At 37.8% G+C, this 27,262-nt stretch overlaps 2 protein-coding genes across 3 annotated transcripts; both read left to right on the forward strand.

The window, feature by feature from the left end:
• The first annotated feature begins 765 nt into the window (after nucleotides 1–765).
• Nucleotides 766–12,654, forward strand: MS4A3 (membrane spanning 4-domains A3). Of its 2 annotated transcripts, none has more exons than XM_074272694.1 (7): nucleotides 766–960; nucleotides 4,434–4,592; nucleotides 5,151–5,288; nucleotides 7,465–7,521; nucleotides 9,518–9,673; nucleotides 10,857–10,958; nucleotides 11,978–12,654. In XM_074272694.1, the coding sequence occupies exons 2-7, from the start codon at nucleotides 4,437–4,439 to the stop codon at nucleotides 12,092–12,094; spliced, it is 726 nt and encodes a 241-aa protein (XP_074128795.1). In that variant the 5' UTR covers nucleotides 766–960; nucleotides 4,434–4,436; the 3' UTR covers nucleotides 12,095–12,654. The 2 variants fall into 2 exon arrangements, with proteins under 2 accessions (XP_074128795.1, XP_074128796.1); XM_074272695.1 differs by having other exon boundaries at nucleotides 813–960; nucleotides 4,434–4,583.
• A 1,955-nt stretch (nucleotides 12,655–14,609) lies between these two features.
• Nucleotides 14,610–26,510, forward strand: LOC141545710 (membrane-spanning 4-domains subfamily A member 4A-like). Its single transcript, XM_074272922.1, has 7 exons — nucleotides 14,610–14,738; nucleotides 16,054–16,225; nucleotides 18,161–18,289; nucleotides 23,004–23,060; nucleotides 23,590–23,748; nucleotides 25,623–25,724; nucleotides 26,280–26,510. The coding sequence occupies exons 2-7, from the start codon at nucleotides 16,070–16,072 to the stop codon at nucleotides 26,412–26,414; spliced, it is 738 nt and encodes a 245-aa protein (XP_074129023.1). The 5' UTR covers nucleotides 14,610–14,738; nucleotides 16,054–16,069; the 3' UTR covers nucleotides 26,415–26,510.
• Nucleotides 26,511–27,262: the final 752 nt, after the last annotated feature.

Consider the following 27,262-nt stretch of genomic DNA (forward strand, 5'->3'; position numbering starts at 1 on the left):
CCTAGAACCTTTTTTTTTTTTTTTTTTTTTTTTGGAGGGTTAAGTGACTTGCCCAGGGTCACACAGCTAGGAAGTGTTAAGTGTCTGAGACCAGACTTGAACTCCGGTCCTCCTGAATTCAAGGCTGGTGCTCTACCCACTGCGCCACTGAGCTGCTCCCTTCTGCCTAGATCTTAATGAAGACTCCTAATTCAAACAGGAGCCTGTGTGAGGAAGAGAAAGTCATTTTGACTTTTCTGTTCCTCTATTGTCTGAATGGAGGAACAGAAGAATAAATATAAATGGAAAGAATAAAACATAGACTTAAAATCCTAGCTAACAGTGGTTCTGTGAGGAGAGAGCTTTGTGAACTATGCAAATGCATAATAAATAATAATAATTATAATGATGACAACATTTCTATAACACTAGACTATAACACTATAACAAATATGACCCACTATCTTGGGCTTTTTTTCGGCCATTAGAACATAAGCTCCTGAAAGGAAGGGGTTGCTTTTCTGCTTGTATTTATATTCAGTGCTGAGCACGTGTCTGAGACATACTACATGCTTCTTCTCTCCCCAAAAAGATATTAATCACCCTTTTTTTGAGGAGGTTCCAATTAACTACTGGAGTTAAAGGAGAGTCTGAGATGGGACTTTTCAAGGTTAGCTTTGACCCAATTAATGTATAAAGCTGACCTTGCAAACCAAAAATTGAATGTATTCTCCCTTAGTTTCGTAATTTTTTGACACCACTTCCTGCATGATTGCTTAGACTAAAGGGGAAGACAGAAGCTGTTTGGATAAGTTTGAGGACACACACATCTTTATTGCCCAAACCAAGTATTGGGTAACCCTTTCAAGAAGGTGAAGACGTAATGTTTTGCAGGGACAGTTTTCCTCCACCATTATAAGCAGAGACATCCAGGAGACATAGGGGTGCAACAAGGCTGAAATCTGCCAAGATCACCTCCAGGTAGCTCTCGCAAATCCTTCTTTGTTGGGGCCTGTCTGCCTGCTTCTCTAAAAAGATTCTATTGGTAGACTGCTTCTAGCATCCTTGGAAATGAAAGATTTACATGCTAGACATAGGGAGACAGAGAGAGGGAGGGAGGGACAGAGAGGGGGAGTCAGTGAGACAGAAAATGCGAGAGAGATGCATAGAGATAGTCAGTGAGACAGAAAATAAAAGACAGATTTATAGAGATAGAGAAAATGAGAGAGATGTATAGAGATAGTCAGAGAGACAGAAAATAAGAGAGATGCATAGAGATTGTCAGAGAGACAGAAAATAAGAGAGATGCATAGAGATTGTCAGAGAGACAGAAAATAAGAGAGATGCATAGAGATAGTCAGAGAGACAGAAAATAAGAGAGATGCATAGAACTAGTCAGAGAGACAGAAAATAAGAGAGATGCATAGAAATAGTCAGAGAGACAGAAAATAAGAGAGATGTATATAGTTAGAGAGACAGAAAATAAGAGAGAGATGAATAGAGATACAGAAAATAAGAAAGATGCATAGAGATAGTCAGAGAGACAGAAAATAAGAGAGATGTATATAGTTAGAAAGACAGAAAATAAGAGAGATGCATAGAGATTGTCAGAGAGACAGAAAATAAGAGAGATGCATAGAAATAGTCAGAGAGACAGAAAATAATAGAGATGTATATAGTTAGAAAGACAGAAAATAAGAGAGATGCATAGAGATAGTCAGAGAGACAGAAAATAGAGAGATGCATAGAAATAGTCAGAGAGACAGAAAATAATAGAGATGTATATAGTTAGAAAGACAGAAAATAAGAGAGATGCATAGAGATAGTCAGAGAGACAGAAAATAAGAGAGATGCATAGAAATAGTCAGAGAGACAGAAAATAATAGAGATGTATATAGTTAGAAAGACAGAAAATAAGAGAGATGCATAGAGATAGTCAGAGAGACAGAAAATAAGAGAGATGCATAGAAATAGTCAGAGAGACAGAAAATAATAGAGATGTATATAGTTAGAAAGACAGAAAATAAGAGAGATGCATAGAGATTGTCAGAGAGACAGAAAATAAGAGAGATGCATAGAGATAGTCAGAGAGACAGAAAATAAGAGATGCATAGAAATAGTCAGAGAGACAGAAAATAATAGAGATGTATATAGTTAGAAAGACAGAAAATAAGAGAGATGCATAGAGATTGTCAGAGAGACAGAAAATAAGAGAGATGCATAGAGATAGTCAGAGAGACAGAAAATAAGAGATGCATAGAGATTGTTAGAGAGACAGAAAATAAGAGACAGGTTTATAGATAGAGAAAATAGAGAGATGTATAGAGATAGAGAGACAGAAAATAAGAGAGATGCATAGAGATTATCAGAGAGACAGAAAATAAAGAGACAGATTTATAGAGATAGAGAAAATAGAGAGATGTATAGAGATAGAGAGACAGAAAATGAGAGATGCATGGAGATAGAAAATGAGAGAGATGTATATAGAATCAGAGAGACAGAAAATGAGAGAAAGAAAATGAAAGAGAGAAAATAAAGACAGAGAGAAGCAGAGACACAGAAGGGTGGAGTAGAGAGAGGGAAAGAGGGAGGGAGGAACAGAGGGAAGAAAAGAGAGAGAGAATGAGAATGAATCATTACTAATATAACGAGGGAAGTTGTGTAGAATACTGAAAAAGTATTGGATTTCAAGTCAGGGAGTTGTAGTCCTGTCCCTGATGCTGGGGCAAGTCATTTAACTTCTCTGAAATGTAGTTTCCTTATCTATAAAGTGATGATGTTGAAGAAAATGGCTTTCAGATCCAAGGTGCTATGATGATATGAATGTATAAAACCATGACAAATTCACCCTATAACTTACAGGCTCTTCTACTGATGGAAATGAAAGAGAATTTGAAGTACCCACTATGCGCTAAGCACTTTATAACTATCAGCTGATTTGTAGCACAGTGTTGGAATTGGAGTGAAGAAGGCCTGGCTTCAAATCTTACCTCAGTTTCTCATTGTGTGAATCTGGTCAAATCATTTAAGCATTTTGGGGCCTTAATTTGCTAACTTATAAAATGAGGAAGTTGGGCTTGAGAATCTGTGATTTTGAACATCCCGAGTATGGAGATGTTCTCCATCAATACAGTCCACAACCCATTAGGGGGGCTGAGCTTGGGGAATCCTTGTCCTTTCCAAATAGGAGTGACCTATGGTATCGATAAGTTCCTGAAGAACTTTTTACTTTTCATGACAACCTGTGAAGGACTCAGGCTGTCCATTTGTCAGCTTGTTGCATAATCAGCCTATCTCTATTTTCTCATTATGAAATGAGAAATTCTCATTATGAAATAAGACCTGCTTTGGGATGTTGTGCTATAGGTTTAGCTTAGTGAGAGACATCACCTCTCCGTCTGGCTCCAATGTATAATGAAATATTCTCTATTATAACACAAATGACAACACAACTACTCTGGCTTGATGAGAAGCTAGTTTCTCGTGTAGAAGATCACTTTTTAGAGTAGATTTGCTTTCCCCCATATTCATATCTATATAACTATATACATAGATATCTCCATATAGATGTAGCTATGTATTTAAATTGCTATATTTTGATTCAAATGGTGAGTAAATTGTGTAATTAAATTATATGATATGTATGTGTATTGACACTTGTATCCTATTATATATGCATATATGTATATGTTTGTATGTAAATATATATATTATATATGTAATATATATATATGTATATACACATTCAAACACACATATATGAGAGGGAGAAAGAGTGGGCCGGAGGCGAGGTGGAGGGAGAAAAAGAGAAAGAGAGACAGATGACAGAGCCAGAGAGATAGAGAGGCAGAAAGAAAGAGACAAAAAAAGGCAGAGAGACAGAGAGGGAGACAACATACAAAGAGAGAAACAGAGAAAGGGGGAACAGAAGGAAGAGAGGAAAAAAGGGAGAGAGGGGAGGAAAAGGAAGGGAAGAAAAGGGAAAGAGGGGAGGGAAAGAAAGGGAGGGAGAAAGAAAGAGACAGAGAACAATTTTCTTTTTTTTCCCCCTTTTTTATTATAGCTTTTTATTGACAAAACATATGCATGGGTAATTTTTCAACATTGACCTTCTGTTCCCACGTTTTCTCTCCTCCCCATCCTCTCCTCTAGATGGCAGGTAGTCCAATATATATTAAATATGTTAAAGTATATGTTAAATACAATATATGTATACAGACAGAGAACAATTTTCTCACCATTTAAGCAAATAGTTTACTCATTTCGGTTCATTAGGACATCTACTTCAGGCTACAGTAATTTTATTATAAAAGAACATTTCAGATTAAGGTTGAACGTTCAGCACTCCACTGGAGAACTGCTTCTGTTGGGTGCATAGGAGCAGCGGCAATCACTCTCTTGCATTGGAGAGAGAGGAATGGAGCGGGATGGTTCTCTATCGTTTTGTCTTCCAGCCAATGGAGCAGCAGATTGAAAAGAGTCCACAATGTGTGACCACCGCAAACCACGATGCTCACCTCATGAGGTTGGGACGGAAGATGGTGGCTAGATCTCCTTATAAGCCGTTGGATCAATCTCTGAAGATGCTCAAGGGAGATTCAAAGGTCCTTGGAGTACGTCAACCTCTGCTTTCAGTGAGAGTTCAGACAGAATAACCAGTTTACACAGTAAGGGCAGGAGATGGAGACTTGATTAACTAGATTCAGAGCTAGGAGAACTGGTTTTGAAACCTGGGTCTCCCATCTCAAGCAAGTCCCTTCTTCCATCTAGCTGGACCTTTAATTCTCATTTGTAAAATAAGAGAATTGGACCAGATGATTTCAAGGTCCCTCCTAGCTCCAGGTCTTTTAAGCCTTTTCCTTTACTTTGAATCCTTTACCTGACACCCTCTAATGGCAGTTTGACTTTTTCTAACCTCTTTGGTTCCAGATATTCTCCCTCTCCAGATTCATTTAAAAGTTAGGGAGAGGATATTCATGTGAGGTCAATAATTATAGTTTCATCCAGGGATCAGTGGGAAGTGGTCAGATTGATTTCCTTGTAGAGCAAGGAGTAGAATGCAGAGGAAGAGGAAATCTTGGGTCATTCACTATGGTTCCTTAATTTTAACCATCTTCTCGGGTTAGACAAAATAAAGAGGCAATTTCCTTTTTTCTTTCTTCTTTTTACAGGTTCTCCAGATCCTGAATGGGGGTTTGATCTTTGCTTTAGGGATATTTTTAGGCTTACTCCAACCTGCTTCTGATTTCCCCAGAAAATCTTTCTTTATTACCTTCTACACAGGCTACCCTTTCTGGGGAGCTGCATTTGTAAGTACTATCAGCTACTAACATTTGGGGTTTCTTTTTTCTCTGTTCATGTTGATTTTGCCTCTAGTAAAATTTAAGTTCCTTGAAGATAGGAACTGTAACAGGTATGTCTGTATCATCAGTCCATAGCATAATGTCTGGCACGGAGTGATTAATTATTGAATGAATATACACAACTATTAAAATTCAGACTTATAGTGATCTTATAGTTTATAAAGCACTCAGTTTCATGACACAAAACTACTGAACATTGCTGTACCCTCTCACAATTTGGAAGTAAACAACTCTGTCAGTGATCACCTGTATACTGCAGAATTTTATGGAAAAAAGATGTATAGTTTTGTGGTTTAAGTTTCTCCGCCCAAGGGTGAAAACCTTAAAAAGTTCTGAAAAAGGCAGAGTAACCGACACAATGATGTAATGCAGGAGTTCTGGGACTGGAGTCTGAGTCACATTTTGTCACTGATTTCTTGTGTCATAACAATAATTACAACAGCTGCATTCCATTTCTAGGGTTGTCATGACAATAAAATGAAATATTACATGCAGAATAGTTTGCAAAACTTAAAGTACTATATATTTATACATATATATGCTAGCTAGTTTTATCAATGTAAATAGATAATATCTAGCACTTATTAGCAATATTAATAGTTGTAACTAAGAATTATCATTATTAATGATAATACCATATATATGATATTATATATATGGTATTATCATTAATAATAATTTATACACACACACATATATATATAAATAATTTATACACACACACACACACACACATATATATATATATATATATATATATATATATATATAAATAATAATTTATACACACACACACACATATATATGGTATTTTAAGCTTTTGCTTTTTGGTTTGGGGGTATAGATGCATTATTGTTATTCCCCTTTTATAGATGAAGAAACTGAGGCTGAGAGAGGTTAAGTGATGTGTCCAGAAGCATACAGATAATGAATGAGGTTAGTTTTAGATTCACATCTTCCCTACTCCAGGGACAAGAATCCAATCTACTACACCACCTAGGTTGTCTTTAAGCCAGTGGTTTTCCACTTTTCCGTTTCTCCCTTTTGTAAAAGCAAGACAGATTTCTACCCAACAAGGCTCTGGTATCATGGAATCTAGGTTGTGCCCAATACATGGTAGAGCCTTCCATGCTCTGGTCCACAGTTGGATACTAGGATGGTAATAGAGTGATGTATTTAGTTCTCTTCAAGAATGAAGGACAACAAGCAATTTTTTTTGAGGGAAATAAGCATTTATTAAGTTCCCATTGAAATAATTACATATAGTTGTATAACTATGCACTTAAAAATATTGTCTCATTTGATCCTCACAACAATTTTTTTTTATTTTTTATTTTATTTATTTATTTAAAAAATTTTAATATTAATTTTATAATTATAATTTTTTGACAGTACATATGCGTGGGTAATTTTTTACAACATTATCCCTTGTACTCACTTCTGTTCTGAATTTTCCCCTCCTTCCCTCTACCCCCTCCCCTAGATGGCAGGCAGTCCCATACATGTTAAATGTGGACAACAAACAAATCTAAAAAAATAAAATGAAATGCATCCCGATGGACAAATTTTAACATAAGGAGATAGGCTGGTCTTTGAGTTAGAGTATGGGGAGCAGTCTGAGAATTGCATCAGTATCTATGAAATGTCAAAAGAGCCTCATATTGACCTCGGATTTTGGAGTCATGTTCTCTGTGGAGGACTTACGGAAAGAATGGAGAAAAATCACAAGGAACGAAAATTTAAGGCTGGATAGCCATCTATGAGGCCTAATGGTAACAATAATAAGTATAAAAATAGTTTATGTACATAGAGTGCTTCTAAATTGTGAATCAACTGACATCTGAGTCTTATAACTCTATGAGTGATGTGCTATTATTATCCCCATTTTATAGTAAGAAAAGCTGAGTTTCAGAGAGTTTAAATGGCTTTCTCGGATTTATACTACGTGGAACTATGAAGGTCACCATTCATATCCAGGTCTTATCATGATTTCGGGATGGGGGAAGAGGAGAGGGCTAGCATCTTGCTTCTTAGCTGAATACTTGTGAGCCCACATTGAGAAGAAGAGGGTAATATGGTTGAAACTTAACATTTCTTTATGATGTTTCTTTTTTATAACCAGTTCATCATTTCAGGATCTATTTCCGTTGTAGCTGAGGGAAAACCCACAAAAAATTTGGTAAGTGATGACATTCCTGCTTTATCTCTAAGATTATGGAAAGGGTCCAATCTTTTTCCTTCTGAGGGAAGATATTTCACTCAATGAACTTTCATTGGGGCTGGCTCTGGGGCATGATGGCTAGAACTTCTAAGTCTATTTTACTGAGTAAGCTGAGGTTGGCAGATCATTCGAGTTCTGAATCTGAAGCTTATTGGATGTCCATACTGATCTGGCACTGATATGGTGAGCCCTGGGAACAAGGGGATATAAAGCTTCCTAACAAGAGGCAAACAGGGCCCTTTGGGAAATATTTGCCAAGGCCACTTTGGTCAGTGAGTAAATATTTAATAAATGCTTAGTATGTGCCAATCACTATACTGAAGATACAAAAAGATTCCTGCCCCTGTTGACAATCTAGGAGACAGCAAGCAGACAATCATATTCAAACAAGCTATCTACAGAATACATGGGAAATAATTAACAGTGGGGAGACATTAGAATTAAGATGGGTTAGGAAAGACTTCCTCTAGAAGATGGGATTTTAGTATGGATTTAAAGGGAGCCAAGAAAGTCAACAGGTGGAAATAATCAGGGAGATCATTCCAGGTATGGGGGACAGAGAACATTCCCAGAGCTGAGAGAGAGGCTTTTTTGTTCAGCTGAAGAATACATGAACGGGAGTGGGTTATAAGAAAAACGGAGGGGGGTAGGTAGTTGATATATAGCATTTGAATTTTAATAAAAGGGGAAACTGAGGCAAATCTCCATGCAAGATTGCAAGAATTTCATTAGAAAATAATTTAAGAGAATGGATAAAGCAAACTTGGAAACTCTACCTTAGAAGGAGATGTTATTACCAAGGATGAATGATGGGAATTTCTTAACTTCACCCCTAGTATTACCATCAGATAACATCAATTGAAGAAGAAAGGTATTGTGGGTAGTAATTTGGACTCGGATCTGTGGAACTCTGGTATTATGTCTTGACTTAGAAAAATACTAGTTATGTATCCGTGGGAAAACTACTCAACTTCTCACTTTCCCAGTCAGTTTTCTAAAACTAAGGTATAGAAGAGATGACAATTGTGAAAGAAGTTTCAACAGAGGGAGATCTCCACATTTTAAAATTATAGGTCCAGACCCACTTCCCCAAATTATTCAGTTATTATGACTTTGTTATTCTATATCTTTGTTTTACAACTAGTTTCATGAGTTTTCTACAAAAAGCAGCCAGGGATTTGTCTTATTAAATGGTGACACTTGAAATACTTATCAACTATCTCCCATATAGAAAATAATCTTCCACATTCTGTAGATATATAATATTTAGACTCAGATTTTATCTTGTTGGATTTTGCAGTCTAATAGGGGGAGAAATGACAAAAAAAATAACTAATTTAAAATGTTGCCCAAATGTACTAGGAAGATACAATACAAAGTGATATGGAAGGCTGTAGGGGAAAAGTCTATACTTCTCCCCATCTATCTCATATTCTGAAAACCAGAGCTTCAATTCATGAATAACTTTTTGCATTAGTTACATATCTTGTTGTTTAGTCATTTTAGTTCTGTCCAACTCTTTGTGACCCCATTTGGGGATTTCATGGCAAAGACACTGGAGTAGTTTGCTATTTCCTTCTCAAGCTCATTTTATAGATGAGGAAGCTGAGACAAGTAAGGCTAAGTGACTGGTTTAGAGCCACACAGAAACCAGATTTTAATACATAAAAATGAGTCTTTCTGACTCCAGAACTGGCACTTTATCCACTGCAGTGCCACCTACAGGCGAATAACAAAATAATAAATTTGGAATTTCAAGAATTAGATTCAAATAAATCCCAGTGTGACTTCAGATATCACACTTTCCCTCTTTTCATCTGTTTCTTTATGGGTGAAATGTGAGAGTTAAGAATAGGTCATCCTAAAAGTAAAAATTATAATCAGATGCAGTTCTGTGTTGCCCAGAAAAATATAGGGTCCCATATATACTCAATGTTCCTGTGATCATTTTTAGGTGCAAAGCAGTTTTGGAATGAACGTTGCCAGTGCAACAATCTCATTCACCGGCTTCATTTTTCTTATCATCAATTTTTTGGTAAATGGTTGGGAAGTCAGCCACTGTTTATCAGCAGCTCCTAATGTGTGCACTTTGACCAGTTTCACATCGAATGTAAGTCTTTTGGGAGTGTATATTCTGCAAGGACAGATAGTGATTTTATGATGCCGAACTGTGGGCGTAGCTAGAAAGATGGGGTGCAGGATTATTGACTGGGACTAAAAGAGCTGAAATCAAAATGGGAATGCTTAAACATTAGAAACGGTAGAGTCAGCAGATGGAGACAATGCAAATCGAGAGAGTGCATGAAACTGGAAGCCAAGTGGGAAGAAATGATGGAGACTGGGTAAATATTCAGGAGTCAGGAAGTATGAAAGATCTAAAGGGACAGACATTATCCCATAATCCTGGGAACTGTGTAGTATAAGTATCTGAACTGGATCTGGCAAATTGATAGTAAGAGAAGTCCTGCCAATGAAACTAACCATACCTCCTCCATCTATAATTAGTATATCATTTTATAGATAAGGGCATTGAGGCTCAGGAAGGTGAAATGATTTGCTTAGAAATCACCTAGATGGTTAATGGCAGCCGTGGAATTTTAATTTGGGTCTCTGTTAACTTTGAGTCTACCGTTCTTTCTATTGTCATTTATTAAAAATCTATTATGGCAGTATGGAATAATGGATAGACTTCTATTCTTTGGGTTAGGAATACCTAGGTTTTTCTCTGTGATTCTAAACAAGTCACTTAATCTCTTGTGGGAATTTCTTCTAAGAATATAATTTAACACTACTATTGGTAGATGGATTTCTTATTTAAAGTTCCTGTAGCATTGAAATAACAGATTTGATCCCTACTCCTGCCCTATCAAAATAAAGAAAGAAAGAAGAAAGGGAGAAGAAGAGGGAGGAGAGGGAGAAAAGGGGAGGGAGGGAGGGAAGGAAGAAGTAAAGAGAAAGGGAAAAAAACCCTACAAGATACAAGGAATGCAAAGACAAAATAAATGAGCCAGTCTCTACCACCCAGAAGCTCATATTCTTATTCAGCTTTGCATTGGAGGTGATCTGTGCTATATAGAAAGATTCTAATTGATCATTGCAATAACAGTCAGAGGAAGAGCATCCTAGTCAGGCAATGATCTAGGCCTCTGATGAGGGCAATCCTTTTACAGATACAAAACTCTACGGGGCTGGAGAGGTGCTTGTTCCAGTGGAAAAACCAGGCTTAAATTGGAATTAGAAAACTGTCCTTTGTGATTTACTGGTTGATCTGATTTTCACACTGATTTCCATAGGGGCTCCTGTCTTTGATATCGATCCTCACTGTGCTAGAATTTTGCATTACCATTTCTCTCACAGTCTTGGGGAGTAAAGCAAACTGTTGTGATTCTGATGAGGTATGTGTTCTGTGCCTCACATTTGACATTTCTGCTCTCCCTTTCCCTCCTTCCCTTCTCTCTCTTCTTCTCTCCCTCTCTCTCTTTCCATGTCCTCTCTTTCCTTCCTTTTCCCTCTCCCTTTTTTTCTCTCCCCTTTCTCCCCCTTTCTCTCTTCTGTCTTTTTTTTTCTCTCTGTCTCTCTGTCTCTGTCTTGCTCTGTCTCTCTGTCTCTGTCTTTCTCTGTCTCTCTGTCTCTCTCTTACACACATACGTGCCTATCTTCCTACTTGCACTTGCATTTCATTGGTGTTCCTCATCACTTTTCATCTGGAGTTTGTTCTAGCCTTCTAATTAGTCTCTCAACCTCCCCTTTCTCTCCTCCAATCTATCTTCTCATTAATTACCAAAGTAATTTTCTTAAGTTATCTGTCTGACCAGAGTGACCTCCCTCCCAGTCCAATAACCTCTGACAGCTCTCCCTTATTGTAGCCCCAAATCCAGGCTCATTTTTTCCCTTTAAAGAGCTTCCCAGTGCGGTCCCCTGTCAGTTCTCTAGTCTTCTTCTTCCATCTCCTTGGCTGCTGCTGGGATACAGCCATTCTGGCCACTTGGGTTCCTACATGTCTGCTCCACCTTCTGTCTCGGTGCCTTCTGTCTGTTGTTCCTCCACGTCCAGAACGATCTCCCCCCTCTCACAATCCATAGTTTCAAGGCTCCATTCCAAGGCTCTCCAGGCTGAAGTCTCTTATAACCTCGTCTAAGGTGTTATATATCCCATCTCCTCTGTGGAAGCCTCCTGGGTTCCTATTGGATACTCCTGTTCTTTCTCCACTTGGATGAATCGCTGACTTTTATTTCCAGTTGCTTTTGTACGCCCAGCAAGTTCCGTGTCTGGCGTCTCCCAAGTGCTTCACAAATGCTCTTTGATTAGTGTCAAAAGACAAGGCTGATGATATGGTGGGAGGAGATGGAAGGTGGTCATTAAGGGACAATGAACAACTTTCTTTTTCTTTTTTTTCTTTGGCTTCATGTTACAGGTGATTTCATCTCTTTCTGATTCTTCTGTGGTGGTTGAGATATCCCCGGTTGAACAGCGTCCTGAAGGCCTGCAAGCCTCAATCCCAGCGAATGACACTGAGATACTAAGCAAATAGTCCTAGGGATGTCTCCAGAAATACTCTTTTACAGCTAACAGTTGAACAGACTTGATCCTGCGGGACCTTACTAACTTTCAATATAATATGACTTCCGGATCAGGTCCCCTCTGTGCCTTTTCCAAACCTCACCTGCCATTTTGTCTCCATTAGGATTTGTTTGCTATCATGAAAATCCTATTGATGAATATTCATTCCCCTCTAGCTGTCTAGGACTTAGAGACCAAAGAATATGCTGGATATATATCATACAGAGATATCAGAGACATATTCAGCTCAAGTCGGGAGAACTTCGGAGATTGACACTTAAAAATGATCTGGACTGGGGATGCTGTCATCAGGGACACATCTTCCTCAGCTGAAACCATAATAGATACAGAAATGAAGACTGCAGTTGGCCATTCATTTCCTTAGCTCTTCAGTTTGCTGCATAGTCAGAGAAGTCTCCCTTTTGCATCAAATTTAAATATCCTGTGATTCGAAATAGCTGTTTGGCTTGAAACACAACATTATTTTTTCCTTATTTTCCAATAAATCATGAAATCTGTGTGCTAAATGTACTAAATATCTCCTTTCTCTGGGCCATGAAAGAATGCACTCTCTTTGAGGGATAACAAGTTGTCCTTGAAGTATGTTGGGGGCAAGAAGGATTTAATGAAGTTGTTTCCCTCATTGTTCATCCATTTGGAAATTTCCAAAGCTGGTAGTAATGGTGGCATCTACACCAAGCATTTATTAGCTATAGATAAATAGATATTAGATGTATTTATTAGATAGAAATGGAATAGATGAATCTCCATTGCTCCATCAATAATCTTTGATGCTTCCTTACCATTTGCCCAATCTGGGACAGGTGACCGAATCTCCTTTACAGAGAACAAACTATAAAAGTTTTTAATTCAAATTATTTTGGAGGGGTAAAAGTCTTTTTCTATGCTGGAGACAGAGAGAAACCAAATCTCACAGAAAAGATCGACAGGCTACATCCCAGATCTCCTGAAGGACCGTATGCACATGGAAAATGAAACTGAATGGACAGAACATAATATGAGTTGAAGTACTTTCAATTTTCAAGACTATTAGGACCACTGACTAGTCATTGTAACTTTAGAGAACCTTAAAGAACCAGTTCAATCCATTTACAGTTTTAGAAGATTGCAAGCTTACCATAAATCAACAATATTTATAGCAACTTAAAAAAAATAATGATAGAAGATAGATCTGTGATTTTATTGGTATAAGAAACCATCTGGGCGAGGGAACTCCTTCTAACAATCCAAATTTGTTCCTCCTTTTAAACTAATGGTCTTAGGGAATTGACTAGAGTGTTGAGAGGCTCTCTGGCTTGTCAGTATGTATGGGAGTCTGGATTTGAATCCAAGTTTTCCTGGCTTGGAGGCTTAGTCTCTGTCTGCTCTGCCACACTCCCTTTCTTTTCAGCCTGAATCAGTTATTGGTTGGTTCCACAGAATTTCAATAAAAATATCATCCAGCTTGTCCCTCGAGGAGAATCCCCTCTACATCATCCTCAACATCGTGAGGAACAGGAAGTTGTCAAGTTTTGTTGCAATGGAGAAAATGTAAAGGAGAGAAATGTTGAATCTGAAAATAGAGATTAGACTCTTCATAATGAATCCTAAAGAGATCTTAAAGAAGGGAAAGGACCCACATGTGCAAAAATGTTTGTGGCAGCCCTTTTCGGGGTGGCTAGAAATTGGAAACTGAGGGGATGCCCATCAGTTGGAGAGTGGCTGAATAAGTTATGGTATATGAATGTTATGGAATATTATTGCTCTGTAAGAAATGACCAGCAGGATGAATACAGAAAGGCCTGGAGAGACTTACATGAACTGATGCTGAGTGAAAGAACCAGGAAATCATTGCACACGGCAACAACAAGATTATCCGATGATCAATTCTGATGGACGTGGCTCTCTTCAACAATGAGACGATTCAGGCCAGTTCCAATGGTTTTGTGATGAAGAGAGCCATCTCACCCAGAGAGAGACCTGTGGGGATGGAGTGTGGATCACAACATAACCTTTTTGCTCTTTTTGTTGTTTGCTTGCATTGTTTCTTTCTCACTTTTCCCCTTTTTGATCTGATTTTCCTTGTGGAGCAAGATAATTGTGGAAATATGTATAGAATTGCACATGTTTCACCTATATTGGATTACTTGCCCTCTAGGGGAGGGGGATAGGGGAAAGGGGGGGAAATTTGGAACACAAGATTTTGCAAAGGTGAATGTTGAAAATTATCCATGCATATACTTTGAAAACCAAAAAGCTTTAATAAAAAAGAAAAAATGTTATGGTTTATAACTTGAATTCATTATCAAAGTTACAAAAATAAAGCATGAAAATATATCTTTTGCAGAGACAAAAGGAATTGTTAGTTACTTCCTATGTTGGAGATGAAACAATTCACCATATTCCGAAACTCTGCTTGCTTTAGTCATCATCAGCATATCCTTTGAGGCACAGAGAAAACTAAAGGGGGAAGGACAATGTGTTAGGGGGAAGCAGGCAGATAGTGTAGAGAGCAACCGCAGAGGAACATCTCCTGTTGGGGAACTCCATCCACTGACGAGGCAGTGTGCAAGGCGGGAGACTTTTAGACTTGGAAAAACTAGTGGATTGGCCAGGTAAGAATGCTAGATGGTTCCCATTTTTGCTTCTAGGTAAAGTGAAGGGAAGATGGGGATGGGGGAGGAACCCAAGGGAGCCTTGAGTGGGAAGGAATATTCAAGGTTTTGGGTCTGACAGCTCTTCAGTCAGCCATCTCCTGGGGATCCCGGGACAGAGCATGAAGATAAAAGGTTCTTTGGGACTGAAAGGAGAGCCTCTGGACCTTTATAGTTCTTCCAGAAAGCTCCTTTTGATTTTGTTCAGGCTGAAATCCTCCGAAGGGAATGGGCTGTCCCTGGTGCTTCCCACTGAGCAGCCCCTGGTGCCTCCCAAACCCTTCGGCTCAGGAGCAGCCAGAAGACTCTGGATCTGCCCTGGGTATAAGGCACAAGCGCGTGGTTCAGTGGCCTCTTGGGACGCCTTCTGCCTTAATTTCTAAGCCCAGAGCTCGTTGCCTGATTCTCAGGCAAAACTAGGGACAAACATTTTGCATCAATGGGCTGACAAGGTGGGTTATGGAATGAGTGAAATCCCCCTCTTCCTTTGGTGGCAGCTTTTTTTTTGTGCAGATAAAATTAATTCTGGAAAAGGAAGAAGGGATGATTCTCCCGGTCTTAGCTCCCTTCTTGTAATATTATCTCTTAAACATCACTGTGTAATGGAGATAATGAGCCATTACGATTCCAGATGGATGGGAGGGAAAGGATGTTAGAGGTGAGAGACCCTTCTCACCTCTATATTTTTGTGGCTTAATTTAAAGTTCCATTCAAGGTCTACAACCACCAGCCTCCTTCCCCCTAGGTCTTTGGTAATATCCAGGATGAGGCTGAAGAGGATGAATTCTTGCCTAACTGGGGTGGGGGGAAATGTGGATAATCTATGTCCGGTAGTGGTGATTCAGGAATGCTGCCTTTCCCTGTGGAGGACATGACCTTTTGTCTTTAGATCTCATCCTATGTTGCTCAAGGTCTTTCATATCCATTTCCTCATTTTATCCTTTCAACAACCTAAATCTCCTTTCCAGAATAATCATTCTCATTTTTTTCAATCAACCATAATGTGGCTAAGTCTTAGTCATCCTAGTTGCCCTCTGTAGCTTCTCAGGCTTTTCCTAAAACACAGAACCACAAACTGAACCCAACAGTCCAGGGGTGATCTGACTTGGGTTCAAGAATACGGCCCTGTCAAATTCATTATTCCAGGCTCTCCTCTCTTACTATAACCCGAGAACATTAATTTTTTTTTAGCTCCCAATCCAACTTCCTTTTTTTTTTTTTTGGGGGGGGAGAGAGACACATATAGGTTTCATGTTCTTCTGTTCTCTTCTTACAGCATCACCAGGAGCCTCATGGACTCCCCGCAAAGTCCGAAGGGAATGGGGCCATCCTCTTCTCAGCCAGGTTTCATCAACTTCTCACAGGTTCCACTGGCGACGCCCATGCAGCTCTATAAATCGAAAGCTCACTTGCAGAAATTCCTGAAAGGGGAGCCCAAGGCACTGGGGGTGAGTCCGAGTTCCCCATTTCTTGGGAGAGCACGCACATGTTTCTAGCTGGGAGGAACTTAGAGATTTGTAGATTTGGGAGCCAGAAGGAACGGCTTTTGTCTTGTCTTTGCAGAGCTTAGCACAGTGCCCGGCAAGGAGTAAGAGCTTAATAAATAAATGTTGGTGGGATGATTAACTTAAATATTAATAAGACAGACTTTGATACCATGAAGTATGAAATGGATATCAAAAATTATTTACTCCAGCCTTCCCCAGCTGTTTTACGTTGAGGAAACTGAGACTCTGCTAGGGTTAGAGACACACTCTGAGCATAGAGATAGGACATAACAGACCCACAATTTTAACCCAAGAAGATGATTCCAATCCCAATACTTTCTCAAGAGTCGGCATCTCAGGAAAATCCCATTTTGTGGATGAGTAAATGAGAGAGTCAATAACTTTTGCTGGTATGAGGATAGCAAGGAGAAATGCTCATAATCTGAACACTTCTCCTTTCTTAAAATTCAATATTATTTCCATTCTCCAGGTTGCCTCAGAAATATGACCTTCTCAAAGCTTGGCAGACCTCAGCTTGAGCCAGAATGACACTTGGGATATATTTATTTAGTATCAGAGATGGACATTCTCCCTGTTTGCCCTGCTCTAAACAGTACCAGTTAGACCAAAGGAAGATCCAGGACTTTGTACCAACTTCGTGGGTCCCTAGTCTCAAATCCTTTTAATTTAGACAGGGAAGGGGAAGAGAGAGATTTTTTTTTTACCTGAGTGGGTGAGGAGGGTTTAAATTGCTGACTTGGAATGCCTGCCTCCCTCCTGTTGTCCTAGGGAGTAAAGTAGGGATTTTCTTATGAAGTTTTTTTCTTCCTATTCTATCCTTGATGACAGCATTATGTAAGAATGACTAGCAGGAATTAGGGTAAATAAGTGCCCAAGTGCTTCTTGGGAAGAGGAAGAAAAAAGAAACAGGAACGTCTCAGCATTGGGATTCTAAATTGAGTGGATCATTTCTTTATGCACTAATGCCAACCATCGATATAATTTCTACGGCCTTTTGTTTATCCTCATGTTTTCTTGGTTCAGCATCAGGAATATAAATATTTAATAATAGGTTCTTGAAAAAATGCATGCAGGACATTTTAAAGTTTAATCTACATTAGCCTAATTGACTATGTCAACTAAGTCTAGACAATCAACAAAACATTAAATCAAGCTCTGAGTTAGAGGCAGGGCTAATTTCAGAAGGACAAATCCTTCTGACAACTAGTTTGGCCATTGGCTCTCCCAACTGCAGATTCTTTAGTGTATCCTTATATCTTGGAAAGAGCGGGCTTCTTGGACCAAGAAGAGCAAGGAAACCGTTTGAAACGGCTGATAGCATAAAAGAAATTATATAAATCTTTTACAACTGCTTAATTAGGTTCTCTTTTTGGTTTACCTCTTGTCTGGCAAGTAAATTGTTAAATAAAATTGATTAAATTATTAAGTAAATGCTTAATCAATGTTTATCGATTGACAGTCTGACCGAGGGCAGAGAAGTAAACTACCTTTCAAGGATGTCAGTAGCCTTACTTCAATCCAATAAACATTTATTAATAAGTGCTTACTATGAGTCAGGCTCTGTGCTAATCCCTGAGGATACAACTAATAAGAAAAAATATATAATTCCTGCTTTCAAAGATCACAATCTAAAGAAAGAAGTGAAAAAACAGGACATTTGTCAATTTCTAGGGATTTTATGTAACAGATCTGGAAGTTGCTCCTTATTTTCTGACTTGACATCCCCGTTATAGATTTTTATTAGGCCTCTGCTATACATGCCAGACACTGTGGGATGTACCCAGTGAGATTCTGGAAAGGAAAACATTTGAGGAAGGCAGAAGAACACAGCGAATCAGTGCTCTGTGTGCTCACGAGAATCTCTTTTCCTTCTAGACCGTCCAGATCATCATTGCCCTGATGAACTTCAGCTTAGGAATGGTTCTCATTTTGACTCCTATGGATCCTTATATGCATGAATCTTTTTTGTTTCACAGTGGCTACATAGTCTGGGGAACAGCATTTGTGAGTAGAATCAATGAAACTAATTCTGAAATGCAGAGTTATTCGCGTTGAACCTAGTGACTATAATATTAAAGTGAATTTTCAATATTTCAGGCATTCTCCGGAACAGCTTATCAGCAGATCATTTCCCTTTAAAATGACATAATAAGTGTAAAACTTTTATTTGCTTAGTTGTAGCCTGAGAAAGGCATGGACTCCCCATCGTTCTTTGGGCTGCCTCATGCACCCAAATGGTCCCTATGCTGTAAAGCCAGATTTTCCCAGGGGAGGAGTCATGTAGTTATCATACAAAATCATTCAGAGTCCCGGTCATGAGCCAAGCTCAGGGGTGGATTCATCCTTATGACTTACCACTGGAACCCCTGAGATTTATTAGAGGGCTCCCCATTTGTGCAAAGTCAGTCATCCTTGACTCTTAAATGTAAAACACTTATCAATAAGAAAAACAATAATAATTATAATATTTAATTTTTATTAAATTAAAAATTTAAATTTTATTAAATTAATTTTATTAAATTTATATTTAATAAATATAATATTTAATAGAGGGAAAAAGTAGAACATAGAAATAATACATCCATAAATGTGTCATTGTCTATTGTGGAGAGTGAGCACATAGAAAACAGCAGGAAGTAGCTTGAGTAGGAAAACCCATAGACAAAGGACAACTCAACTCTGGACTAACATCTCTGCTGCTCTCATTCTTACAATTGCAGTCTGTACCATGCATCACCTGCCAGGCAAAAGAACTCTGCTATCATTTCTGCGCCTCGTCCTCACAGCTGCTAGGCAAACCCAAATCTCTCTGACTTTTGGGCTGGGAGAACAATATCTTTGACATTTTTGCAAGGCAACTGGGGTTAAGTGACTTGCTTAGGGTCACACAGCTAGGACGTGTTAAGTGTTTGAGGATGCATTTTACCTCTTGACTCCAGGGATAGTGCTCTCTATCCGCTGTACCATCTAGCTGCCCCTGTGGAAACAATATTAAGCTCTTTTATCATACAACTATCCTTCATAATTATTATGCTTACTTTAAAAAGTAAAATATAGCAGCATAGTTTATTTTTTGCTCTTTTTTTTTAGCTTTTTATTTTTAAAATATATGGAAATAGTTTTCAACATTCACTTGCAAAATTTTGTATTCCAAATTTCCCCCCCTCCCTTCTCCCACACTCTCCTTAAGGTGGCAAGTAATCCAACATATGTTAAACATGTGCAATTTTCCTATGCATATTTCCACACTTATCATGAGATTGCAGATGCAAATCTCATCTTTCTTTTTCTTTTGAGACAACAAGAAGAACTGATATTTATACAATGCTTATGATGTACTAGGGATTGTGGTAAGGGCATTATAATTATCTTATTTGATCCTAGCCACAATCCCAGGAGGTAGGTGCTATTAATTTTATTGTTTGCTATTATTATTATTTACTAGTATCCCCATTTTACAGATGGGGAACCTGAGGCAAACAGAAATTGAAGGACTTGTCTAGCATCACCCAGATTTGATTTGTATTTTCTGACCCTCGGGCTGGCTCCCCTTTGTGCCACCTAGTACCTTCACACACATAGAATATTTATTTTTAATTTTTATTTTAAATTTTTTTTATTTTATTAATTTTATAATTATACATTTTTTTGACAGTATATATGCCTGAGTAATTTTTTTTATAACATTATCCCTTGTATTCATTTTTCCAGATTTTCCCCTCCCTTCCTCTACTCCCTCCCCTAGATGACAAGCAATCCCATACATTTTACATGTGTCACAATATAACCTAGATGTAATATAACACATAGAATACTTTAGGGAAACACGGGTAATTCTGGAAGGTTTCTCCTCTCACAGGCGGTGGTGGCTGTTCATCATGTCCGACTCTCTGTGACTATATTTGGAGCTCATTTGACCAGTGGGGAAACTGAGGCCTGCATATGGCTAATAAGTGTCCCAGACAGTGTTTGAATTCAGGTCTTCTTGGCCCCAGAGCAGGCACTCTGTCCATTGCCCCACCTCGCTTCCCTGAAAAGTTTCCCTTCTCTCAGGAGGTAGATGGAGCCAGATGGCAATAAGCTCTGAAAATCCTTCAAATGGGAGAGGATTCAACTTTCTCCAATCATCTCTCAGCAAAAGGAGCTCCCAGCAGTTGTAGATTTTCCCCTCAGTCATCTCTCTCCCATGATTCCATCTGACACAGCTACTCTTGTGAGTCCCTTCCATCCTTCTTTAAAGCAGCAGTTTTTACTCTCAACCTGTCTCCTTAAGCAGCTGCTAAGTGCACGCTTTCTTCTGCCTTCCGATCCTCTGTGCTTAGTTTGGTCCAACTTGTTCTTCTCATCTCCTCTCTTCTTTAGCTTCTGTTGTCTCCTCAAACCTTCTGTATTTAAAACCTCATTTTGACCCCATTATGTACAACTCAAAAGCTCTACCTTTATGCCAGGTATGATTGCAACAAGCTTTCTGTGATCTTCCCATATTCCCAAACTAGCTTGTCAGCTGTAGACTTCAAAACCAAATATAGCTAAATGCAATGGAACAGCAGAACCCACATTCACCACAGCACCATGAGCTCAGCCAGTGGTTCGGTTTTCAAAGAAGTCCTTTTAGTATGTATATATGTGTATGTATGTATGTATCATCTATCAATTATCTATTATCTATCATCTATCTATATATAATCTATCTATCTATCTATCATCTATCAATTATCTATTATCTATCATCTATCTATCAATCTATCATTTATCATCTATGTATAATCCATCTATGTCTATCAAATATCTATGATCTATCATCTATCTATCAATCTATCATTTATTTATCTATCTATCTGTGTATAATCTATCTATCTGTGTCTATCATCTATCAATTATCTATTATCTATCATCTATTTATCAATCTATCATTTATCTATCATCTATCTATGTATAATCCATCTATCTATGTCTATCGATCAATTATCTATGATCTATCATCTATCTATCAATCTATCATTTATTTATCTATCTATCTGTGTATAATCTATCAATCTATCTATCTATATCTATTATCTATCTATCATCTATTTATCAATCTATCATTTATCTATCATCTATCTATGTATCTATCATCTATCTATGTCTATCGATCAATTATCTATGATCTATCATCTATCTATATATAATCTATCTATCTATCTATCTATCTATCTATCTATGTCTATCTATCATCTATCTAATCTATCTATCAATCTATCTATCTATCATCTATCTATGTATAATCTATCTATCTATCAATATCTATCTATCTATCTATCAATCTATCATTTATTTATCTATCTGTGTATAATCTATCAATCTATCTGTGTCTATCTATCATCTATCAATTATCTATTATCTATCATCTATCTATCTATCATTTATTTATCTATCATCTATCTATGTATAATCCATCTATCTATGTCTATCTATCAATTACTATTATCTATCATCTATCTATCAATCTATCATTTATTATCTATTATCTATCATCTATCTATGTATAATCTATCAATCTATCTGTGTCTATCTATCATCTATCAATTATCTATGATCTATCATCTATCTATCAATCGATCATTTATCTATCATCTATCTATGTATAATCCATCTATCTATGTCTATCTATCAATTATCTATGATCTATCATCTATCTATCAATCTATCATTTATTTATCTATCATCTATCTATGTATAATCTATCTATCTATGTCTATCTATCTATCATCTATCAATTATCTATGATCTATCATCTATCTATCAATCTATCTATTTATCTGTCATCTATCTATCTATCAATTATCTATGATCTATCATCTATCTATCAATCTATCATTTATTTATCTATCATCTATCTATGTATAATCTATCTATCTATCTATGTCTATCTATCAATTATCTATGATCTATCATCTATTTATCAATCTATCATTTATTTATCTATCATCTATCTATGTATAATCTATCTATGTCTATCTGTCAATTATCTATTCTCTATCATCTATCAGTCTATCATTTATATATCGATCATCTATCAATGTATAATCTATGTATCTCTCATCTATATGTATGTCTATCATTTGTTTATCTATCATCTATTTATGTATAATCTATATATCTATCATCTATCTATCCATCTATCTTGTATGTGTGTGTTTGTGACAGAACAAAGATCTCTCAGATCTTCAGAATGTTTTATGAATCTTCTTATATACACAGTGATACACGCAAAGACAAACACAATTATAAGCACATGTACATCTAGAGGCACACATACCTTTTTTACTTATACACATATCTATATATAAATACACACATGCACACACACGTACACATCTCTATTTCCCTCTTCCTTCTCTGCCTCTCTCCACTTTTCTTTCTCTCTCTTCCTCCCTTCACCCTTTCTCTGTTTCTTCCAAACATTCTCCAAGTCCAAGTCATCAAAAAAAACCTTTTTAAAAATTTTTCCCTTTTTAGCAGGGTTACTTGATCTGAGAGTGACTTGTGCTAATTCTCACTATGAAAGAAGTCTATTTGTTCTTTGTCTAAATGTTTAGGAAGCCCCTGAAGTGTTTGATGGAGCCATCAGAAACATCAATTTCTTAGTCTTAGTGACTGACTATGCAAGGGTGAACACAGTAGGGACAGAAATGACGACTTTAGGGCACTGATTTGTTCTCTGTTCTCTTCATAGTTCATCATCTCTGGCTCTCTCTCCATTGCTACTGAAAAGAAAATCACAAATACTCTGGTGAGTGACATTCCCTCTTGCTCTGCAGCTCAAGAGGAAGAAGTTTCTGATCTTTTTTTGTACGCTCTGAAAGGGGAGGGGAAAATAGAAGGATTATTGAGACACCATCTCAGCAGCCGTTAGCTGGCCTGGAGTACGCTTGCTTGGCCAATACCATATAGAATCACAAGTCTATGTGTGAATCCCTTTTGGCTGCTTTCCCATCATTCAGATTGCTACCTGGTAAAACCTGAAGTCATACCAGCAGAGAAAAAAAATAAGTTTTCTTGACTTTTCAGTTCCCTTGATCTCAAATTATCTTAATGTAAAGAAAAGTATTCCACATACATGCTGCATTTCCTAGTAGAATATATGAATTTTGAAAAATGGGCAATTTCCCTTTATTCCTTATATCTCCAGTGTCTGACATAGTCTTATGCATAGTAGGTGCTCAATAGAGGCATCTTTCTCTTATTGCTGGATGCACATGTGTATCTTGAACATTCCCCGGGCGAATGTTAAGGGGTTGACTGTTCTTATGTGTTTTCAGATCCAAATCAGCCTGGCAATGAACGTTCTTAGCTCAGTGGTGGCTGGGCTGGGAATCATTTTTCTCTCAATCAACTTGATATGGTTTGATCACACTTACTATTCCTGCTACCGAAATAATCACAATGAAGTCTGTGTTTTTGGTCATTTTTTATTAGTGGTGAGTACTTCCACATGGGGCCAATATGATCATAGATCTTTACAGACTGGGGCAAAAGCATTAACTCTGAGAACAGGTCATTTCCTTGGGTTGAGAACCAAAAAAGAGATCCCTTAATACTTCTGGTCTTATTGCTGTGAGTTGAGTCAGAAATTGTAAATGTAAAAGCTCCAAAGGGCAAAAAGCAAATAACATTTCCATTCAATTCAGTTCATTCTCATCAATTTGGTGAAATAATAATAATAATAATAATAATAATAATAATAATAAGCAGTTATTACCATGTGTGAGATGACAAAGTCTCATGAAAGAGAGTTTCAGGAAGTATTAAAGGAGAATCAGCTGATTTTCAGTTTAAGAAGAGGAAGATGAGTCAAGACAGTCTTTAAGGAGCAAATGGCCCACCTGAGATAGCTCTTGAAGGAGTAGGATTTCAGCAGATAAACATGGGGCGTACTAGCCTTTTCCTGCTGGTGGTTGGTACAGGGAAGGTCATTGAAAAGAGAGAGAACAGAGAAAGATACGGGGATAGAGCTGGCCTGGATAAAGTTAGCCTGCATGGAGATCAGGAAAGAAAAATCATTACAGCAAGAGATAAAGATCACAATAGAGATGGAACTAGAGATTAAGGGCAAGTGTGGGGAGCAAGGGATCTTCTACCAATGCCCTTGTTCACCTCCCCTGCCCTTAGTGGATGATAAACATTTAAATCAAGAGCAGGTCTCTGGATGATAGCTACAGGTACCATTATGGGCTCGATGCACCAGGGAGTTACTGATGGCTTGAGCTCCCAGAATCACCAAATCTATAAGGAAAATAGACCCAGAAATTGAATCCTGGTTAGAACTTTGTTTACTTCTAGGGAGTTTGAGGCTTCCTTTGTCAAATAAAATTTTGCTGAGCATCCATGACATACCCAGATGGATGTCAGTCTAGTTTGTATATGGAATGGAGCACAAGGGAAGAATATTTATGTGATCCTAGGCAGGCCAGTGGGCATTTTGGATCCTTTTTGCTGATGTGCAAAATGGGGGGGGTCATCCTTTCATGATGTGTCACACAGGGTTATTGGGAGGGAAGTGCTCTGTGGATCTTAAAATGCCATTGAAATAGGATTTATTATTATTGCTCATAACAAAATAAGTAATATTCATATCATACTTTAAAGCTTGTCAAGATCTTTAAATATATCTTAAATTTTGTTTTAGGACGTAATATTCATATCATACTTTAAGATCTTTAAATATATCTTAAATTTTGTTTTAGGACGTAATATTCATATCATACTTTAAGATCTTTAAATATATCTTAAATTTTGTTTTAGGACATAATATTCATATCATACTTTAAGATCTTTAAATATATCTTAAATTTTGTTTTAGGACGTAATATTCATATCATACTTTAAGATCTTTAAATATATCTTAAATTTTGTTTTAGGACGTAATATTCATATCATACTTTAAAGTTTGTCAAGATCTTTAAATATATCTTAAATTTTGTTTTAGGACGTAATATTCATATCATACTTTAAGATCTTTAAATATATCTTAAATTTTGTTTTAGGACGTAATATTCATATCATACTTTAAAGTTTGTCAAGATCTTTAAATATATCTTAAATTTTGTTTTAGGACGTAATATTCATATCATACTTTAAGATCTTTAAATATATCTTAAATTTTGTTTTAGGACGTAATATTCATATCATACTTTAAGATCTTTAAATATATCTTAAATTTTGTTTTAGGACAATCTCTCATGTCCTATCTTGTCCCGTCCAATACTTCCTTTTATCTCCTTTTTTTCCTGAGTTGTTAGAAGTCGATCTCATGTCCACCTCTCACCATTCTCTCTTTGGTTCCTCTTTTCAGGGAATCAATCTTATTCTTCTGATCCTAACTATTTTGGAATTTATCATTTCCCTCGTGGTCTCAGGCTTTGGCTGCAAGACAAGCTGCTGTAATCAGAGTGGGGTGAGTAGCTGAAGTCACGGGGTGACCTGGTCCCTTTGGAGGGACTATATAATGAAGCTACCCTCACCTTGGAGCATCACTAAGTGGCTCCTTTTTAGGCTTAAGAATGGAGAGTGAAGACATATTCTTAAGTCTCATTCATTGGGATAATTTGATTATTTTGGAATACCACCAGATCTTTGGAAAAGGGAAAATTATGGATCAGCCTTTTGTTTCTCCCTCTATATTTTAGGCAAGTTCAGAGAGCAACCTAGCCAAGAGTGAACTTGGAGAAAGAGTGAGAAAATCTGAGGGGAAGGTGGTCAGAAGCTAGAAAAATGGAGGGAAGAGAAGGCAGGGAGAGGGACGGGTGGCAAGTACAAAGAAAGAATGGAAGGACATGAGAAATTGGCTGTCCATCACCCTTAGAATGCCAGCCTTCCTCTCTCATTTAGCCTGGGCTTGGACTTTAGCATAAAGGGCATGTCACTAGAACATTTTCTGCCCTTGCAGTCCCTTCGGCTTTATTCCTGCACTTTTGGGTGACTCACTTCAGGGTTTCTGTTGACATTCTAGGTCACTGTATTCATGCCTTCCCCACCTTCTGTGCCAGAAAATCCAACTGCTGAAGCCTGCAAAGGAGGGACAGTTCAGAGCCCAACTGCTGACCCAAGTGCATTGCCAGGAAGCCATCCTGACAATTTTGTATAGAGTGCATGCTTCCCTGTTCTTAGGGAAAGCTCTTTGCCTTGCTGGCTGTTTCTCAATTTTAAAAAAAGAAAAAAAAAATAATGATGATTTCCTGGATTTCTTTGTTGTGGACTCTTTACTTCCTCTTTTCTTTCTCTCCTAACAGTCCCCTAATAATGTCAATGATTTGCTCACAGTAATATCAATAAAAATATCAGTGAATTTGTTTTAATGTGGCTGTCCCCCAAATCCAGCCTGCCCCAGCCACCCTATGGATCCCTGTCGGAGTTGGGGACGATGGCACAGAACTGGAACGCAAGCTGTCCTCCTAAATGAGCATCCTCAGCTTCTGAAACATCCGCTGCCTCCTCCTAGGAGGTACTGCCTTCACTTCCAGGGCTCAGGGCTCCATCTTACTCTATCTTTGCTCTGGCGGCCGCCCTAGCCTCTGGCCCCTCATCTCTACTTGCTTCCCTGTCAGTGAATCATTACTTACTGCTGATCTCAAAGTCTGCCCACCAAACCATAGACTCCTTTACAGCGTCCCCTTCCCCTCCCACCAAAGTCTCCTTTTTAGGGCTCCCCAATTCAATGTGGCATAGGAGAAGGAACTCTAGTAGGGAATCAGATGCAAGTCTTACTTTTTAACTTGCTTAGAGATCAGCTAGTTTAACCCTCTGTCAGCCCAAAGAAGTTACCTGAATTTCTTTGGTTCATGCCAGTAATTATCAAATTTAGATTCTTGTCTCCCAATCCGATGTTCTTTCTACTACGGCCATTATCTCCTTGTTGTACAGAGAGAAAGTACCTCATTTCCCTACTCTTGTGAAAATGGGGAAGTATTCTATAGAGAGACTGGTAGCTTTGCT

The sequence above is a fragment of the Sminthopsis crassicaudata genome, chromosome 6 (assembly GCF_048593235.1).
Source record: "Sminthopsis crassicaudata isolate SCR6 chromosome 6, ASM4859323v1, whole genome shotgun sequence".
NCBI classification, from domain to species: domain Eukaryota; kingdom Metazoa; phylum Chordata; class Mammalia; order Dasyuromorphia; family Dasyuridae; genus Sminthopsis; species Sminthopsis crassicaudata.

What these genes read in the sequence shown, in the direction of transcription:
- MS4A3 (XM_074272694.1), top strand. Translation starts at nt 4,437, where the DNA reads ATGGAGCAGCAGATTGAAAAGAGTCCACAATGTGTGACCACCGCAAAC. An exon ending in GAGATTCAAAGGTCCTTGGA is followed by an intron (nt 4,593 to 5,150) that starts GTACGTCAACCT and finishes TTCTTTTTACAG; the next exon opens with GTTCTCCAGATCCTGAATGG. An exon ending in ACTGTTGTGATTCTGATGAG is followed by an intron (nt 10,959 to 11,977) that starts GTATGTGTTCTG and finishes TTCATGTTACAG; the next exon opens with GTGATTTCATCTCTTTCTGA.
- LOC141545710 (XM_074272922.1), top strand. Translation starts at nt 16,070, where the DNA reads ATGGACTCCCCGCAAAGTCCGAAGGGAATGGGGCCATCCTCTTCTCAG. An exon ending in AGAAAATCACAAATACTCTG is followed by an intron (nt 23,061 to 23,589) that starts GTGAGTGACATT and finishes ATGTGTTTTCAG; the next exon opens with ATCCAAATCAGCCTGGCAAT. An exon ending in GCTGCTGTAATCAGAGTGGG is followed by an intron (nt 25,725 to 26,279) that starts GTGAGTAGCTGA and finishes TTGACATTCTAG; the next exon opens with GTCACTGTATTCATGCCTTC.